This window comes from Podarcis liolepis (assembly GCF_965112155.1).
Source record: "Podarcis liolepis genome assembly, chromosome: 13".
In the NCBI taxonomy this organism is placed as follows: domain Eukaryota; kingdom Metazoa; phylum Chordata; class Lepidosauria; order Squamata; family Lacertidae; genus Podarcis; species Podarcis liolepis.
In genome coordinates, this window is record NC_139573.1 from 25,036,715 (window position 1) to 25,056,455 (window position 19,741).

Genomic DNA, 19,741 nt, shown 5'->3' on the forward strand with positions numbered 1-19,741 from the left:
GAGTAATTCAAATAAGCCTTGTAGATCCCAAGCTTCTTGCAAAACCTCTGGTTCACTGCAAAGAAATTAAGAATGACAGATTTTGGTACATAGCAGCTCTACATTTTGTAGTCAGTACAGTTGGGTCTTTACTGCTTCACTAAACTGTATCACTTCAACCAAACGCTACTAGCAGATCATTTGACAGCTTGTTATGCAATACATGCTTGGATTAGGAATTTTGGAGCGGGAGAACAAAAACATACAACCCAATCCTATGCAGATTGGGCTCATAGTCATGCCAAACTTGCATAGAACCAAGCTGTAAAATTCAGCCGTAAGGCATAATAGTATGAGCATTAAGAAGTATTAAATATAGCAAGGTGCAAACTCACATAATTTTTTTGCTAAATGTAAAGAGACAAATACTCCTTATCACTGCTACCACTACTACAGGGTCTGTTAATATTCTTTGTTTGCCAAGAGTAAGAATGATCACACTGTTTTATTCTGAATATAATAATCTGGGATATTTACCACTCCCTCATCTTGACACAAGAGTTTAGAATGCCTACTTAGTACTTAAACATACACAGAAAGAGCAAGAAAAGTTTGTTCCTTGTAAACACTATACATCTGAGCTACCCAGGTTCCATGAACAAAAGGATAGCTATCTAATCAGAAAATGCACAGCTTGGTTTTCTTTCTCTATTAGGAAAGAGAAAGGGACGCCTGACTCGCCTAGGCTGTCAACGATTGATGTTGTGACTTCCCAGCTGGCAGTTCAGGAGAGCAGCCAAAGGACTGTTGTGCAACAGCGAAAGTGTTTGTGTAATCTTTCACCAACAGTGCTTGGAATCTGCTCTCGCACCTCGATTCGTATGCTGGACCTACTCCAGTGGGCTAGTAGTTCAAGCTGGCCCCCAAAATGCCATTCAGCTGCTGGGACATCTCAGCAGGTCACCCAGGTCCTCTTCGCCCTGGCCTGCGGCAAAAGGACATTATGATCACTTTGTTAGGGTTCCCTCCTCCAGTTAGAAGTGGGAGACTGTTGGTGTGAATGAATATAAAGTCAAAGCATCAGAAGAGACCAGGGGCCATTGAACCTCATTCCCCCTATAGTAAGAAAGCAATCTCTGCCCAGCCACATCAAGAGGGCCAATTTATGCATTCCATATCACAGCAGGAAACAAGCTAAGTTGCAGAAGGGCATTTACAGGGCAAAAAACGTGAAACAACACAATCCTAGCTGCTACTATTGCTGGTATAACTATACTGACAGAGGGTGAATATGCTGTGTGGAGAAAGAGAGATGACTAACTTAGGTGCTACAGGTTGCTGGGTTTTTTCTTTTTCTTTCTGATATTGCGGTTTCTATTGTCTATGGAACTCCTTTCACTTAAGAGATATTTGTCCCCCTCCCCATTTTCTTTGATATGGGCCTTAGAAAACTTTATTCCCAGCCTACCTTTGATTAGAAAATTTGGGGTGGTTTTTTAAATCAGTTATTATATTGTGACTTGGCTGTTATGGTTTTCTTTTAATGCTGCTGTATTATCTTTGGGTTTTTTAAAGCATTTTTCATTTGCATATGATTTTAATGATGAGGTTTACTTGTCATTACTATATTTTCATTTGTAACTCCCTGACATGAGAGCATTTGACATGGTTTTGAAAAAGCATATAAGATATGTAAATAAAAGAAATATTGTATTTTAAACCAGTGCTTTACATGGTTATCAAGACACTTTGCGGGTTCTGATGGAGGGAATAAAAAATTATATTTGCAAACTACCAAGAGCTGTTTTCAATGCCTTTTTGAGACATGAAAGCAAATGTAGGGTAACTTATGCACGTAATAAATGAACCATGGAACAAGCCAAGGAACAGGACAAGCAAAACATTTTTTGAATAAAGTAGTTCTAGGAAGAAACAAGCTAAGCTCATGAACTGAACTGGTGCCTTTTGACAAGAAGAACAGAAATGATGCTCATTTTATGTAAAGTAGCCTACAGAGATCCATGCAGGCTGTTATTACAAATAACTGTACTAGTCCTTTCTTCCCAAATGAACAGACTCTGTTTCCTACCAGGTACAGCCCTCTCTAACCAGCCAATAATCTGCAATTGCACTTTTCCTAATCATCCTTTCAACCACAGGGAGTGAGCAGGATCTCCTTTAGTTGTGGCAGACTTAATGCATACAACTTAATGCTGCCCCCAGGTGGATAAAGGATAGCTGTGTCATTGATTTTCTTAAATAAGAGATAACACACCTGTCTTTTAATAAGGGGAGAAAGGATGAGAATGGAAACAGCATGACAGTGGTATGACACTTGTTCTACACAACTTCACCAAGGCAATTTATTTTTTTTTAACAGATCCGGGCTTGAACTTGATACACTCTTGTCTTATTTGGCACCATATTTCTGGGAACTCTTTGGGGCTGAAGAGCAGGCTGTAAATATGTGTGCCATATATAGATAGATAGATATTACAATAAAGAGGGTTCAAATTGCTTTTTGAGAGTTCAAAGAGAAAATTATTCACGTTGCTGTTTCTCCCATTCCTCAGCTGTCAGTGAAAAGGCCTCACCTGATAAAATACCCCTTTCTATACCCTCCACCCACAGATTCCCCAGACTGTCAGCAAGCCCCATTCAATTCAATAGGACTTACTTCTCAATTGCTCCCCCCCCCCATACTCTGGGTAGAAGCAAGTTGATAAACAAATATTATTAATTTTCAATTATTTCATTTAATACCAGCGAAGGTAGGATGATGTCATTATAAACCGTGATGTCAGTATTCACTAAGGCCACATGGAAGCAAGAGCTGGTCAACAATTTAAATTACCTGAGCTTCGTATTCTCGCTATAATACATATTTTATATATATATATATAATGGTAATGGTGTTATCGGGCTCACAACAGCGAGGTCATGAAGTTTATTGTAAGGCCTCGAACGCGCTCACGATAAACGCCACTGCCACCTTTCCGGCGACACACAGAGCTTTCCCTTCCCCAAGCGCTTCCCCAAACACGTGGTGCGAGAACAACATGGCGACCGGCAGCGTCCTCCACAGCAGCCTACAACTCCCGAGATGCTTTGCGTGGCCAATGGCAGCGGCGCAAAGGGGTGAGGCTGGCTGCCCTCGCGGGCGGTTAGTGTGAGCGAGTTAAAGGTTGGGTGTCTCGCAGCGCCGGCCGTTGGGAGGGTGGAGCGACAGCCCCTCCCCCCCCAGCCCCGCTGCACCCCTCTTATCCAGCTCCTATTGAGACGAAGTGCGCAGGGAGGAAAAAAAAAAGACCGGCCAGGTGAGGAAAAAAAACAGGAGGCAGAGAAAGGAAGGGAGAAAAGATGTCGCGAGGCCGAACGGCAACGAAGGGGGAGGGGCGGCAAAGCTCGGTTCCTTAAAGGGGCAGGTCCGCATTTAAAGGGGAGTGTGCCACGGAGAGGTTTCCTCTGTTTTTTGTCTGCCGACAGAACAGTGCCTTGTTCTGAGTGGCGGGTGGGTGGAGGAGGCACGTGGGGAGAGCGCTTTTTTAATTACACGCGCGGGGGGTTGGCCCGAAGAAATCCCCTCCCCCAGCCTACGTAACGTTGGCAATAAAGCGGAGGCCTTAAAGCACTCTGCTCATGGTCAGGAGAGCCCATCTGACTCTTTGGCGCAGGTCGGGGAAGTGATGCAGGGTTAATCTCTCCAAAGGCTGGGCTCGGATAGTTTGGTCCCCTATCCTTAAACTTTCGACACAAGAACACGAGCGGAATTTTTTAGCGGCTGCTTCGGGAAAATTCGTGGAGAATTGCGTGAAACAAGACAGCCTTAAATCCTCTGGAAAAAACAACAACACTGAATTGTGTTCTAAATTGCGTGCGCTCTGTTTTCTATGTAGTCAGCGTTTAATTTGAAAGGTTAAAAATTAAAACTTTTTTGCCATGCGGTCCTTGGAGTGTGGGTTATTGCCAGTGTGGCCCTTGGAGATGCATAATAACCTTGGCCACTGTTATTTCCATGTATAGATCAGGAACTGAAGCTAAGAGATTTTCATGGCATACAGGCTACTTAAACTTTTCACAGCTCATTTGCTCTCCTGGTCCTAGTCCAAGCATGACTTCAGGCATCCATGCTTGTTTAAAATTATTTGTGTCTCACATTTGTCTTCTCACCAGACCTCCTGGGTAATTGACAGAAATTAATGACAAGGGTTGGTGGTGGGAAATGACCACTAACCAGATTTAAATGCCACTGTTGTGGCTGGTCCAACTGCTGCTGTTCAAAGTTTCCATGGTGACCATCAAGGAAAATACTGCCCGCCCCCCATACACACAATGTGGTACACTGAAGCAGTCAGGGCCAGGTAGCACTAGATGTTTTGGACCCAGGCAAGTGAGGCATCTCCTGGGCATCTGGACAGTCTGCAACTGCTGACTCTTCCTGCTAGCAGAAGGAAGATCCCTGGGGAGCAGGGGTGGGGGGAAAATGATGATGGGAAGGTGCCTGTTTTCCAGGCTGCGGTCTAGGGATTGGGAACCTGTAACTCTCCAGATGTTGAACTGCAACCCCAGTTATACATGACCATTGGCTATGCTGACTTGGGCTTCTAGGAGGACCACTGACTCACCTTCCTTGGCTCCAGAGGTTGCTATGTAATGGACTTTTATGAGTTCAACACCAAGTAGGGACTTAACCCATGTGTGTGTTTTGGGCAGGGGGGAGGGGGGGAGTCAGCCTCCTACGAAGAACATAATGTCATGGTAAAGATCATCCTGAGAAGGAGCAGCTGTTCCATTGTGAGTTGTATTTTCTTCCCTCTCCATTCCTTTTCCCTCTTGTAACATGTCTATTAGATTGTGAGGATAGGACAAAGGACTGCCATTTTTAAAATACTGGTACAGTACTTAGCAAATTTTAACAATGTTAATAATAAAATTATTAATAATAAAATTACTCTCCTCAAAGGTCGCATCCTTTTAGTCAGGGCTGTTCAAACATTCACTTTCAATCATAAACCATAATGACTTCCTGTGCCTGTGAGCATCACTGAACGACCACTGCTTTTTAAAGGTGGCAGGTCCATTTGAGGTGATTTTTACTCTCTCATTTCCAACTAAGGGGGTATGTGTAAGAAACACCCCAGTAATTCCTGGTGTTTGTAAGGTAAGTGCTAGTTTGCTCAGCTAGTTCCCCATTTGAAAGTGAAGCGGTAAAGTTCCTATGCAGATTTTACTGCCTTAAGCACAAATGGAGAGGTGCCACAGCTCAGTGGTAGAGCACATGCTTTACATGCTGACTCTCTCAGCTTCAGTCTTTAAGCATCTTCTGTTTAGTGATGGAAAAACTGTGTGGACAGTATCAAGCTAGATGGACCAATAGTATGATTTAGTATAGGAGAACCTCTATAAATGAGGCTCGGTCTGTCACAGTTACAATAATGGTGTTCTCTCTTTCTCTGTATGTGTTTTTCTAGCAGGTGAACTCTGGTGCAATGGTGGGAGCTCAGCAGCTAGAAATGCAGGCAGCAGCAGTGCCAGCGGTGGCCCCAGCAGGTGGAGGCCCCAGTGGCAGCAGTGGCGACCACCAGTATGAGTGCCTGGAATGTGGCAAGGTATTCAAATGGTCATCGCGACTCATCCACCACCAGAGGACTCACACAGGCGAACGCCCTTACAAGTGCTCAGAGTGCCCCAAAGCCTTCAAGGGGTCCTCAGCCTTACTGTACCACCAGCGCGGACATACGGGGGAGCGACCTTACAAGTGTGACAAGTGCGGCAAGGCATTCAAACGGTCGTCCTTGCTTCAGATCCACCAGAGTGTGCATACTGGCCTGCGTGCCTTCAAGTGCGCTCAGTGTGGCCTGGCCTTTAAGTGGTCCTCACATTACCAGTACCATTTGCGCCAGCACACTGGCGAACGCCCCTACCCTTGCCCGGCGTGTGACAAGGCCTTCAAGAACTCTTCCAGCCTGCGGCGCCACCGCCATACACATACAGGCGAGCGCCCCTATGTCTGCCTCATCTGCAGCAAGGCCTTCACGCAGTCGACCAACCTGCGGCAGCATCAGCGGGTGCATACTGGCGAGAGGCCCTACCGATGCCAAGACTGTGGTAAGGCCTTCACCCACTCTTCCAATCTGGCACTGCACTGCCGATCGGCACACGCTGCCCGCCCTGCCCACACCTGTGTTATCTGTGGCAAGGCCTTTGCATCGGACACCTATCTGCAGCGGCACTTGGAGTCTCATGGGGACATTGCGCCTCCAGCACAGCTCTTCTTGGAGGAGCCAACCACCACTGTGGAGATGCTGTTTCGGTGTAGTGTCTGCCATCTCACCTTCCCCTTGCAGGAGCAGCTGCTGAGCCACCAGGAAGCACACTTGGCCCCAGCAGAGCCACTGCCTCTGCCACCACCACCACTGCCACTACCAGTGCAGGAGGAGGTGGCGGCTGTAGCATCCCCCACACCCTCCCTAGCTTGCTCTGTGTGCAGTAAGACTTTCAAGAGTGCCGCGGGTTTAGCACGGCACCAACAGAGCCAGCACTCATCCGATCGCACCTACACCTGCATGGTGTGTGAACGCTCCTTCCCGGCACTGGCCAGCCTGTTGGGCCATCAGCGTTCGCATCCCCCGGCTGAACAACGGTTGGAGGAGGCAGAGGTGACGTGCCCAGCACAGGCAGAACCAGTGCCTGCGGCCACAGTGACGCCACCCCCACCCCCTGAGCGCCCCTATGTGTGTGGAGAGTGCGGGAAGTCATTCAAGGGCTCCTCTGGGCTGCGTTACCACCTCCGTGACCACACGGGCGAGCGCCCCTATGCTTGCGGCGAGTGTGGCAAAGCCTTCAAGCGCTCCTCGCTGCTGCGTATCCACCAGCGGGTGCACACGGGCTTGCGTGCCTTCACTTGCTCCACCTGCGGGATGGCATTCAAATGGGCTTCCCATTATCAGTACCATTTGCGGCAGCACACCGGCGAACGCCCCTATGCTTGCCAAGATTGCGGCAAAGCCTTCAAGAACACCTCGTGCCTCCGGCGGCACCAGCAGTTGCACACCGGTGAGCGGCCCTTTGCCTGCCAGACCTGTGGAAAGTCCTTCACGCAAACATCCAACCTCCGGCAACATCAGCGGGTACACACTGGCGAGAGGCCCTATTGTTGCCGGGACTGTGGCAAGGCCTTCACCCACTCCTCCAACCTGGCGCTGCACAGACGTACCCATTCGAGGGAGCGCCCCTTCCAGTGCCCGGTTTGCTCCAAGGCCTTTGTCATGGCCTCTTACTTGCAGCGCCACTTCCGCACCCACAACAGTGCTGAGGCGCCCAGCCGCCCAGCCACCACCTCACCTGCCACCACTCAAGAGGTGCAAATCATGCCTAACTTGCAGGCCACTCTGAATGTGGAGTTAAGCGGCAGCCCAGCCCCTCCTGTCTCGTCAAACACTCAGACTTTCCTGCTTGTGCAAACATCACAGGGCTTGCAACTTATCCCCAGCATACAGCAGCCGCCGCAGCCACCCCCACCCCAAAATTTACCCCCCAAACTTATCCTGCTGCCTAGTCCCCAGGTGCCCACTACATCCACTGCTCCCACCAGCATTACCCTGTTGCCAGCTGCTCCTACCACCCCAGGCAAATCTGCCCTGGTCCGTCAAGGTAAGGCCAAGAAACCTGCACCGTTGGCTCCCCCACCACCATCGGTGTCTGGCAACCAGAATATCATTTTGATGCCCAGTGCCACCGGGGCCAGCGTGCAGCCCCTCTCTAATGTGCAAATCCAGAGGACGCCAGGGCTACAGACTAGCGGACAGAATGTTATTGTTCTCCAGAGCTTGCCAGAACAGCAACTGGGCACGGTGCAGATCCAAACTGTGCCAGCTGCTCCACCAACAGGCACCATTCAGATTCAAACCTTGCCCCAGCCCCTCCAGAGCTTTCCCACTGCCCAGCCAGGTGGCACTTTGCAAATTCAGACCGTACCTGCTTCACAGCAACCTGGCACAATCCAGATCCAGGCCTTCCCACATCCTCCACAGACTGGCATTGTGCAGATTCAAAGCCTGCCCCTTCCCCAGAATACAGTCCAGATCCAAAGTTTGCCCACCTCCCAATCAGGAGGCACTGTGCAGATCCAGAGCCTGTCTAGTTGTCCACAGACTGGCACAGTGCAGTTTCAAACTCTTCCACCTTCCCAGAAGATGAACACTGTACAATTCCAAGCTGTGCCATCCTCTGAGCAGGTAGGGACCCTACAGCTCCAAACTCTCCAGCCTTCCCAGCAAGTGGGCCCCATTCAGATCCAGACCTTGCCATCCCTGCAGCAAACTAGCCCTCTGCAGATCCACAGCCTGTCCCCCTCCAATCAGCCTTTGACCAGCGTCGAAATCCAGAGCCTCTCGCCTTCCCAACAGCTGGATGGCACCATTCAGATCCAGGAGCTGGTTTCTTCTCAGGAAGGGGAACAGCTTCAACCTTCAGAGGAGATGACCAGTGTTCAGCTTCAGACTTTGAGCCCACCACAGGAGATGAATGAGGTGGGGACTTCCCTGTCCAGCTCCCATGAGCTCTCTGAGGTGGACCTCCAACAGGGACCTGGTGTGAAGGAGGAAGGCCAGGACCTAATTGTGGTGCAGAACTCTCCAGGGGAGGAGCTTCTGGGGCCAGGCGGGGAGGTGGAGAGCCTGGAAGGGGTGCAAGACATGCACTTTGAAACTTTACAGACTGATGAGGGAGTTCAGAATGTGTTGGTGCTGAGAAGTGCAGGAGGAGAGCAGACCCGGTTGTGCGTGCAGGAGGTGGACAACATCCAGACAGTGCAAGAGCTGCCTGGCCTCCAGCTGCAAGGGCCCGAGGGTAGTGCCGGGACTGGGCAGAACCTCCTGATCATCCGTAGTGCCCAGGGGGAACAGACCCTCCAAGTGCTGGAGAGTGTGCCAACACTGCAGGTGAGCAGCCCAGACAGCACCCAACCTACTGGGGACAGCAACAGCACCTCCCAAATGGTGCAACTTCTGCCGAGCCCAGTAACTTCGCAAGGCCTGCCCTCCATTCAGATTGTGCAAACGGTACCCAACATGCAGCTTGTCCACACTTTCTGAGGACAGCTGTCCCCATCCCTGCGTTGGAGTACCAACTGAGACTCAGTTGTGCTCTCACTAGTGGCTGCTATAATTAACTGTGTTGCCGGACAGGATCGACCTGGGCAACTTCAAGACTCCTGGAGGTGGCTCAGCTTAGGTTCCTCAGGACAGTGTCATGAAATGACAGCAGAGAGCTTAGCTCACGCCCATGCCTGCAGGTCCAAAGCATACCCTTGATTCCCTCACTTCCTGCTCACATGGGGATTGTTGTTGCTGCTCGTGTCCTTGCAGTTACAATGGCTCCACTACCATGTCCTTCCCCCAAACACTTTTGTCTTGTTTTGCATGTGAGAAAGGGATAGCCAGTCCGGTCCTTGATACAATTCCCTAACCTACCCATTTCCCCATCCTGTCTGAAATACGTTGTTCCAACAAGAACCAAATGTATCTGAGGTCTGATGGTTGGAAGACTGTGCAGCCAGAATTCCTGGTTTTTCTCTCCACACTAGACAGAAAATATAGTTAGCAGATATCAACTGGACTGCTGGCCTCTCTCCATTTCCCTGCTGTGTTGCAATTTTGGAGCTAAGTGCTGTGGAGCAGTGTGAGCTCTTTTTATGTATTAGAAAATGGGGAAAGTTCGAGTTTTTGGGTCTTCCTTTGATACTGGGTGCTGCAGGAGGCTGCTTTATGAGCTGTCATAAACAGCATCTTTTTCCGGTTAAGCCCCTCTTATCTATTCTCCATTCCAGCCCCTCACCATGTGCAGAACCACATTTCTTCCCAAGTGTACCCCAGTTCCTGGTGCTAACAGACAAGAGGGTCATAGACTCTTGGTCTAGAAGAAAAATAAAAGACTGCTTCAAAGCATTTTTACTCCTTTCTGTGTACTGTGCAGAGGCTGGGTTCATCAATACATGTCATACTTCTTTTGTGCTTTTTAGGTCTGATTGGCATTTCAGTAGCAGATTGCACAGTCCCCAAAGGAAGTCAACTAAGAACATAGGAAGTTGCCTTATACAGAGTAAGACCATTGGTCCATCTAGCTTAGTAATGTATATATCAGGGTTTCCCAAACTTGGATCACCAGCTGTTTTTGGACTACAATTCCCATCATCCCTGACCATCAGTCCTAGCTGTAGCTCAAAAACAGCTAGAGAGCCAAGTTTGGGAAACCTTGATCTAGATTGAACGGTAACAGCTCTCTAGCATTTCAGGCAAACATCTTTTTCAGCCCTCTCTTGAGATATTGTGGCTTTGAACCTGTGTTCCCCTCCATACAAAGCATGTGATCTACAACTGAGCTGCAGCCCTGCAGCTTTAACAGGCTTGAGAGGTGCAAGATAAAAGGTTCCTGCTTAGAGGAAACTGCTTATGTTTTTCTTGAGCGGCTTCAACATGCTGGATATTGAATTTTAAACTGAAAGGTGCTGGGACTCAAGCCTAAATGGGAACTTCAGCTTAGTGTTGAAGTCAATGCAAATGAGGTCTCTGTACAAGATTTCTGGAAAATGCAACATGTTTGGTGAATTTCTTGGGGTAGGAGGTTCTGCAGTTTGAGGAATGATTGTGGTTGAGCTGAGAACCAAAGACCAAAGTGGGCAGAGTTGAGACTTGTGGGATTTCCTGTGGGTTGTTTTTTTTTCTTCCTCCGCGAACACGGAGATCCACCAAACTGATGGCTCAGGTGGCTGAGCCAATTATGTGCTGCACACTGTAGCCCTACACAGTGAGAGCCAGTGTGGAATAGTGGTTAAGAGCGGTAGCCTCGTAATCTGGGGAACCGGGTTCTCATCTCCGCTCCTCCACATGCAGCTGCTGGGTGACCTTGGGCTAGTCACACTTCTTTGAAGTCTCTCAGCCCCACTCACCACACAGAGGTGTGGGGGAGGAAGGGAAAGGAGAATGTTAGCCACTTTGAGACTCCTGAAAAGGAGTGAAAGGCGGGATATCAAATCCAACCTCCTCCTCCTCTTCTTCTTCTTCTTCTTCTTCTTCTTCTTCTTCTTCTTCTTCTTCTTCTACACCTGAATAACCTGTACAGTGGTACCTCAGGTTACAGATGCTTCAGGTTACAGACTCCACTAACCCAGAAATAGTACCTCTGGTTAAGAGCTTTGCTTCAGGATGAGAACAGAAATTGCGAGGCGGCGCAGCAGCAGCAGCAACAGGAGGCCCCATTAGCTAAAGTGGTACCTCAGGTTAAGAAGAGACCTCCAGAACAAATTAAGTTCTTAACCCGAGGTACCACTGTACAGAAAAAGCTGTCCACAAAAGCTAAACAAGTGAAACCTGGCCATGCTCTTTCTATTTATGGCTTGTTAGCAATCTTCCCTCTCAGTATCTTACTCTATAAATTATATGATGCATTGCATTTTAATACTTGAGAACTGACCATCTTGGGAGAGCCACTGGTTCCCCACCTCCAGCAGAGAACATGGGGAAGGCACTTTTACAGGACAAAAAACTGAAAAGATGAAGAACCAACTCTCAGGGTCAGTGTGGGACAACACTCCTGTTCCACAGGGGATCCCCCCCCCACTGTGTTAATCATGTTCTTAAATACAGTGGTACCTTGGTTCTGCAGAAGTCTGTTTCAAAACCAAAGCGTTCTAATACCAAGGCGTGCTTTCCCATAGAAAGTAAGGCAAAATGGATTAATCCGCTCCAGACTTTTAAAAACAACCCCTAAAACAGCAATTTAACATGATTTTTACTATCTAATGAGACCATTGAGCCATAAAATGAAAGCAATAATCAATGTATTGTAGTATAAAATAGAGAGTATTGTAGATGATAAAAATTAAAATTACATTTTTTTCTTACCTGCACTGATGATAGTCATTGTTTGGATGGGGGGGCTTTTATCCATTTCTGAAGTCGCACAATCAATCAGTAGCTGAACTGAGTTCCATACAGTCACAAAAACAAATTAACCAAAAAAGCCTCGAAAACAAAAACACAAAATAAATAGCAAAAACAAAAGCGACAAACTTAATCTGTTCTAGAAGTCCATTCGACTTCCAAAATGTTCCAAAACCAAGGCACAGCTGATTGGTGCAGGCACCCCACAAACAACAGCCGACAACCGCATCGGATGTTCAGCTTCCAAAAAACTTTTGGAAACTGGAACACTTCCTGGTTTTTGGTGTTTGCGAGCCAAGGCGTTTGAGAACCAAGGTACCACTGTACTGCATGGCAGGAGGTGAATGGCTCACAGATATGCTTAAGGTGAAGACAGACATAATTGTAATGCTGCCTTAACCATTTCACACATTGCATTTTTTGCCAATGTGAACTGCTGGTTTTAATGCTTGTCTAACAGGCAAGGAGCTGTTAAAAGGACCTATGCCCCATGTGAATTTGACAGCCACCTTGTGGTGACATTAAAGAGTTTTTTAAAAAGTAACATCCCCATTTTGCAATGATGAACAAAATGGGTTACAAATGGTTTACTGGGTCAGTGCCAATGTTACTGTTTTTAAATGCCAGATTCTAAACCACTCAGAACTGTTATGCTTCTTCAGACCAATATCCATTTCCTTTTGACATCAGCCAGCTGGTTGCAAAAAGGAAGCTCACAGGCAGAACAGAATGGCTGCAAATCAAATTAGTGCACCTGCTTACAGTATCTCCAACAACGATGCTTACTTTCTTAATATTTACATTGAGAAAGCAAGATGTCAAAGGTTACTCTCGGGAATTCAGTGCTTACAATGTAATGAAATAAATCCCTTTATTTTTGCTATCTTAACCATGAGCTCCAAAATCAAGCCAAACAAACACTCTGTGCAACTCTTTAAAAAGTTGAAAAACAAAACCCTTATGGAAAGACACATACACTTCCAGGTGGCTTGCAACTTCATGTCAACAGCATAAAATGGGTACATAACGAAAATGATACATTAACAGCCACCAGCTGTTACATTATGGGCAGCGGGTCGTGTGTTTTTTAACAGTTCCATAGCAGACTGGCAGCAATAGGGGAAGGCTTTTCCAGATTTCCCTCTCTACTAGCTGACTACAGCTATACCCGTTGAATCCCCGTCTGTCACTTCACCGTGAAAAAGAAAAAGAAAATTAGAAAGTCAGATATTTCCCTAAGTCCTAAGCCATTCAAACTGCACCCACCCCCGCTGCTGCCCGCTCTCTCCCATAAAAGGCAAAATGGGTTTGGGACTCGCAGCGCTTGAAAGCCCCGTTTCGCCCCCTTAGCAACAGTTGCCAAGAACTGCGTAAGGAGCGAAAGGCGCCGAAGAAGCCAGGAGCGCCACGCATGCGCTTATGGAGTGAGGAGTTGGAGCTGCGAAGCTGGGGAGGGTTGACTAAGAAGAGGCTCTTGGGGCGAAGCTGGTTTCCCCTCTCCTTCCCCCCTCCCTCCCTCCTGAAAAAGCGGGCGGGGTGGGGAGCGAGAGAGATGTAGGAGGCCTCGGAGAATTCCACGCTCCTTTTATGCAGCGGCAAAGGCAGCCGCTTCCTACAGGCTGGGTGAGTCCATTCCGCGCCTAGGGGGGGGAGTGGAGAAGGTTTGCGGGCGTTTCTATTTCTGCGGAGGGGTGTGGCCGCAAGGGCTAGAGTGCCGTGGCCGGTCAATTTACGACGGCGGGGCTGGCGTTTTATTGCGGATCTGCCTTTGCTCCCGGGAGGGACAGAAGGGGCAGGCCGGAGAAATGTGGGCGTCGCGTTATTTTTGTCCGTTATGTGGCATAAATTAACGGTGGTGCTCCATTGCAAGGGAGCCTACCTTGCAAATAGAGTAGGGGGCGCAGGGAGCTAGCTGGGAATCAAGAGGCTGCTGGTAAAATGGCTCCCACGACCTTTAATTAAATGTATTTTAATTAAATTATTTAATTAATAAAGTATACACGGCCTAGGTCTCGTTCCTTTTCAAAACGACCCCAGGAGGCATGTGGTCCCTATTTAAACAGATGGGAAACTAAGGCCAAAAGACTGCCAGTGAATCTGCTGCAGAACAAGAATATATTCTTCCCAGCTATACCGGTTGTAGTTGCTTTTTTAAGGGTTGCCAGCTTCTTTTCTTACCAGGGCTGCTGTGCATTTAAATTGGAGAACGATTGTCAGGCATTTAACACTTTAAAATGGAAAGCGTGTCTGTTGAGAAGAGATGAGTTCTGATTTCTTTGTGTATCTAAATGTACAAGAGCCATGCCACAAGCAAAATAGTTTTCAACTCTTGCTGGCATTGTAGGAAGTTGCTGCTTCTGTGTTTGTTAGATTGCCCCCCCCCCCCAGTACCTATTCTCCTTTAGGAAGGGATTGGAGTAGGATTCTTTCTCCCCATCCCCCGAGATTATTATTATTGCTGTATTTGTATCCCGCCTTTCCTACACCGAGCTCAAGGTGGTGTGCCTGGTTATCTACCCAGTTTTCATGTAATATTCACGACAACCCTGTGGGGTAAGCTGAGAGACAGTGACCAGCCCAAAGGCACCCAGCAAACATCATAGCTGAGTGGGGACTTGAACTTTGGCCTGTCAGGTCCTGGTCCAGCACTAACCACCACACCACACTGCCTCTGGTTTCTGTGCTGCTTCAACATAAAATGCTCCCTATTTACTCAAGTGGAAGGTTGGGCTCTGACAAATGGCCCATGCTAGTTGGAGACACTTTCCTTGTTCATCCCAACCTCTCATCAAGGACAAATCAGACAATAACTGGGCTTTCCCTCTTTGAAGGTTCCATCTGCTGGCTGCCAGCATGCCTACCCTGGAACCTGAGCAACTGACCATCAGAGAAATGAGAGAGGAGGAGACACCAGTTGTCTTGGAGCTTCTGAAGGTGAGATGGGCTTCTGAGAGATGTGGCAGAGGGCCCAGGCTATATAAGCACTCTCTTTCCTTCCTTTCTAGAGACTTATGGATTGTGTCATTTAATAGGAACCTGGGAAGGCAGTTTGGTGTTCTCCCGATGTTGTGGACTACAACTCCCTTCATCCTTTACCACTGGCAATGCTTATGGGCTGGTGAGAGTTGTAATCCACCAAACTGGAGGACATTGCATTGTCTACTTCGGGGTCAGCAAACATTTTCAGCAGGGGGCTGGTCCACTGTCCCTCAGACCTTGTGGGGGACTGGACTATATTTTTTTTGGGGGGGGGATGAATGAATTCCTATGCCCCACAAATAACCCAGAGATGCATTTTAAATAAAAGGACACATTCTACTCATGTAAAAAGACGCTGATTCCCAGACCGTCCACAGGCCGGATTTAGAAGGCGATTGGGCCAGATCCGGCCCCTGGGTCTCAGTTTGCCTACCCATGGTCTACTTCATATTTTAGAGCAGTTGCACATTGCAAGGGAACTATGTGTGTGTGTGTGTTCTAGGAAGCTGTTTCAGTTCGTTTAGGGCACATACTTCCCAAACTTGGGCCGCCAGCTGTTTTGGGACTACAGTTCCCATCATCCCTGACCACTGGTCCTGCTAGCTAGGGATCATGGGAGTTGTAGTCCAACAACAGCCAGAGAGCAAAGTTTGGGAAACACTGATAGGAGTAACTAAGAAGCCTAATCAGTGTCCCAAGTAGGAAGCCTTCTAGAACAGCATCTTCTGCAAAGCGCAGAGCTCCTCAACAGACAACTTGGAATGGGCAGGGATGTTTGAAAACCACTGAACTGGAATTACTGGTTCTGCATGCAACTTTATTTCCCGATTGTGATGCTGGCACTTCTGTTTTCTTGCATTCCTTTCAAACTGCAGTACCTGTTGCAAAGGTGGTTTTTTTTTTTTACTGATATTTCACTCTAAATTTCATTGACAGCAGTGAGTGTGGTGTGACACAACAACGAAGGTTACTGAACACTGCTACTCCACCACCACCCTTTCCGCACATGCATGCTTCTGTTCTCCCATGATTCACCCATGAAAACAGTAGGAAAGATCTTTATGCTGGCATACCGCCTCTATTTTTGTCACTTTACACCTACAGTTTTCTGGTTTATTGGGGTTGCAAACAGATTTTTTAATGAAAGCAATTAACATGGAAATGAGCACTAAACTTTACCATATTCTGCTAGATTTCCAGAAGCAGCTTTTACATATTGTAAAAGCACAAATATAATGCAGAAATTAGAGAAACAGAATAAACTGCTGTGTGAATGCAGCCCACTCTTCCTGCCACATCCACTCTGATTTTTTTGGGGGGAGGGGTTAACTGAGCATATTAAACCTAGAGAGAGAGAAAATTGAGGAGATGTTTGCAGCATAAAAAAAAAATTAAAGGGAATTTGGCAAGAAGAGGAGCTGCATTTGATGATACTTACCTCTAAGGGTTGGGCAATAAGCAATTGTGTTACTGTGTTATTTATCCCACAGTTAAACACTAGAAAGAAAATTCCCTCCACACTTAAAGACTGGGAAGAAAATTTCCTAAGGGGAAGAAAGCGTGGTTCAATCCACTGGCTCTATCTCAATTCCAATGCTCTTATGTCGAGGTTCCTTGTTTCCCACTAGGGCTTGCATTATAGAAAAGCTGGGGTAGAACAACTTTCGTATCTGCAGGACAGTTCTGCTTTCAGTGTGGCTCTTGTCTCCCCAGCCTTTTCTTAGCTCTGTGCAAGTTGCTACAGACATCATAGAATTCCCCTCCTTGTACGTTTTCAGGTAAAGTGAAGGATAAGCATTTGTTTAGAGATACACAACACATCCCTGGTCCCTCATAGCTGTATATGGTCCTTTACTTCATATCCCTTTCTATTTTCCACCAGGATGGATTCAAGGATACAGAGAACCGCCTGATCCTCTATGTGCTGACGCGGCCTCTGGCTTTGCTGCTGATGGCGGTGGTGAGCAGCGGCCTGCGTTTCTTCCTGAACTCGTTTGTGGTGGCTCTCGTGCTGCCGGTCCTGCTCACCGTGGTGGCTCTGAAGCTTCTGCTGTGGCGCTCACCGGACTTGAGGCACCTGCATGCCTACTACAGCGCAGGGCAGCGCGGGCTGTGGGTGGCTGTATACGACGAGGACGACGTGTGCGGCTGCGTGGCTCTGGAGCCCTGCGGCGGGGAACCACGCACAGCGGAGCTCAAGCGCCTGGCTGTGAACCGGTGGTACCGGCGCTCTGGTGTGGGCCGCTCCCTCCTCAGCTTCCTGGAGGCTCACGCTCGCGCCCAGGGCTTCAAATTCTTAGTGGCCCAGGTCTCGGTAGTCACCAAGGCAGCGATTGGGCTCTTTGAGAGCACTGGCTACAACATGAGTGGTGGGCGGCGGTGGCTGGGCTACACCATTCAGCAGGAGTTCAGCAAGGAGCTCTAGTTGGTCTGCCTGCCAGTTAGCCACTAGTCTTGAGGATTCCCTGCCCACCCCCTAAATGTGGGGAAAGCACCGAGCTCCAGAAGCAAGACTGCAGGGAACAAGTCATCTCTTAAGCCCCCAAACAGGGCAGTTCCTCTCAACAAAAGTGGCTTTCTCTGCCTGGAAAATCAGACACTGTAGCCATGGACACAGAGCTAAGCAGGGGAAAGGGTTGTCCATTAAGAGCCTTCTCCCCGGTCTGCCACATCACTCAGGCTCCCTGTCATTTAGAGTTTTCTACCAAAGCCACCCCAGATTATCTGTCCATAGTTTTGAAGAGTGGAAATAACCAATAGTTAGTTGTTGTCCCCCACCCCATGCCCTGCCTCTGGTCAGACTCTACACCAAACACATTCAAATCTTAGACCAGGGTAAACCTCAAATTATAGGACTTGCATAAATACTGCATATCAAGCAAACCTGGATTTCTATACAGTGCAGTTGGTGTGAATGGCATTTTACAGAACATGAGAGGGCAGGGCTCTATGCCAAGGAGCTTTATTTATTTATTTGCTATGTTTTATTTAATAATAATGATAATTTTATTATTTATACCCCATCCATCTGGCTGGATAGCCTTGCCCTATTCTACTGTCTTTTTGTGCATTTGGAACTTCATGGGGAGGAATGCTTTTTGTGGGTGGGTGGGTGGGTGGTGGTGCATATTTTAGGAATATGCACAGGTGTGTGTGGACAACTTTTCTGCTTGCTCCAAATCTCCCCCTCCCTCCCAAGCTGCTTTTCCTTAAAAAAGAGCTGCTGGGGTTCTGTTACATTCATTTCCATGCAGCATACAGTTTGACTTACAAGGTGGCAAATGGCACCTTGTTCGCTGTTGGATTTGTACAGCTATCAAACTAGGTAGATTCGAGGATGATCCATTCAGGGCTTTATAGGTCAAGGCTGATGCTGTCAACTGTGTCTCTATACGCACATGGGGTTTTTTATGGTATCATTGCAGCTGACAGGGACTTTGCCTCTATGGAGCCTTTCAGCTTCCTCCTGAGTCCTGGGACTTTGGGTCTGAAGAGAGAGAACCTCTTCCATGTGGCTTCTGGATCCCAGTTCCTCCAGAGGCTGAAGCAATTGATAAAACTGTGGATTGGCTGTGAGGTGGGTGGGAATCACATTTCCAGCTCCCAACTCAAGTCAGCCTGGGCTTGCAGCATCTCTGTGTGTTCACCCCACTCCCCAATAGGACACAGCAGACTGGAGACTCTATGATAAGGCGATTCAGGGAAATGTATGATAACACTGTAGATAAATATGTCTTGCTAACGGCCTGTGATTATGAGTGGGAAGAAGTGGCTGGACCCAGGGGTGTAGTTCATAATACAGAAATGCACCCTGCAGCCCTCTGGAATGAATCCCTGTTGGTGGGGACTGGGTTACCTGTACTGGGTGTAGAGGAGATATTTTGCTTTCATTATAAGTGCTCTCAATATGAGCCATTTCCTTTTCCCCACAGGAGCGATCCCTAAAGGAGGAACAGGGAGCAATGGCTCATTTCTTTTTAACAGGATGATGAGGATTTCTGCTGGAAACCACCTTCCTTGGAAAAGTTGGGCCATTGGATGAGAGGGAAAAAATCTCCACTACCCCCCACCCCACCCCACCCTCACAAATAAAAAGCTTGCCTACCCTAGTGTGTCTAGGGGAAATGTATTTTCCCAAAGTGGATGAAAACTGGGAAATGGGCTTGAAGTGTGAGGGTGATAAAACATGTCCACAAATATTAGATCTTTATATGTGTAGAATCCAGAGGGGAAAACTTGTGATACAGAGAGTTGTTCCACCAAAGGTCAAATGGCATATTTGTGTGAATATGTACAGGAGCGGGCTTCCCCAGGTTTATGTAATTTAAAATGGGGGTAGATGTTCCTCCATTTAGGAAATGAATGTTGGGTAGGGAGAGGGAGAAATCCAAATGGGTGGTGATTTGGAGAGGGTTTCAAAACCCTGGAAAGGAATGACTTTTTGTATGTGTGTATAAATAAATATTTAGATGGTTTTAATTAAATAGTTTTAATGACTTGGCAGTTCAGTTACACTCTGTGTAAACCTCATTGGCAGACGAAGGTTAACAATAGAAATTAATTAAATACACATTTTAAAACAATCTGAATGGCATGGGAATTTGCTGTACTCCTGCTTATCTGATGCAGGCTGAAATTTCTGAAGAGTCCAGGGCAGCTCCACATCAGACATATTACACTAGTGTTGCCTTGCAGCCCTTTGAAAAACTAAGTTTGGTGCCCAGCACCCATAGATGGAAGGGACAGTCTTTGATCAGGAATCTACTGCCATAAATTTCAAACTGTGTAGGACATAAGCTGTGAATACTTAGTAGTGATGGGAAAGGTTCGCTACACATTCT

The 19,741-nt window shown here is 47.5% G+C and overlaps 2 protein-coding genes across 10 annotated transcripts; both read left to right on the plus strand.

The window, feature by feature from the left end:
* Positions 1-2,902: 2,902 nt before the first annotated feature.
* Positions 2,903-19,483, plus strand: ZNF628 (zinc finger protein 628). Of its 9 annotated transcripts, XM_083470549.1 has the most exons (7): positions 2,903-3,295; positions 4,700-4,773; positions 5,451-8,921; positions 14,753-14,855; positions 16,783-16,860; positions 18,326-19,183; positions 19,214-19,483. In XM_083470549.1, exons 2-4 carry the CDS (start codon positions 4,735-4,737, stop codon positions 14,792-14,794), a joined length of 3,552 nt encoding a protein of 1,183 aa, XP_083326675.1. In that variant the 5' UTR covers positions 2,903-3,295; positions 4,700-4,734; the 3' UTR covers positions 14,795-14,855; positions 16,783-16,860; positions 18,326-19,183; positions 19,214-19,483. The 9 variants fall into 9 exon arrangements, with proteins under 9 accessions (XP_083326675.1, XP_083326673.1, XP_083326674.1 ...); XM_083470547.1 differs by having other exon boundaries at positions 18,326-19,483; XM_083470548.1 differs by having other exon boundaries at positions 18,833-19,483.
* NAT14 (N-acetyltransferase 14 (putative)) lies at positions 14,814-17,325 on the plus strand (the record flags this gene model as incomplete). The annotated part of the gene is made up of 2 exons (XM_083471457.1): positions 14,814-14,855; positions 16,783-17,325. The coding sequence occupies 2 exons, from the start codon at positions 14,814-14,816 to the stop codon at positions 17,323-17,325; spliced, it is 585 nt and encodes a 194-aa protein (XP_083327583.1).
* Positions 19,484-19,741: the final 258 nt, after the last annotated feature.

Bases quoted from the DNA above. Each gene is read 5' to 3' on its own strand.
- ZNF628 (XM_083470542.1), top strand. From the start codon at position 4,735: ATGGTAAAGATCATCCTGAGAAGGAGCAGCTGTTCCATT. The intron at 4,774-5,450 runs GTGAGTTGTATT...GTGTTTTTCTAG, and splicing joins GAAGGAGCAGCTGTTCCATT to CAGGTGAACTCTGGTGCAAT.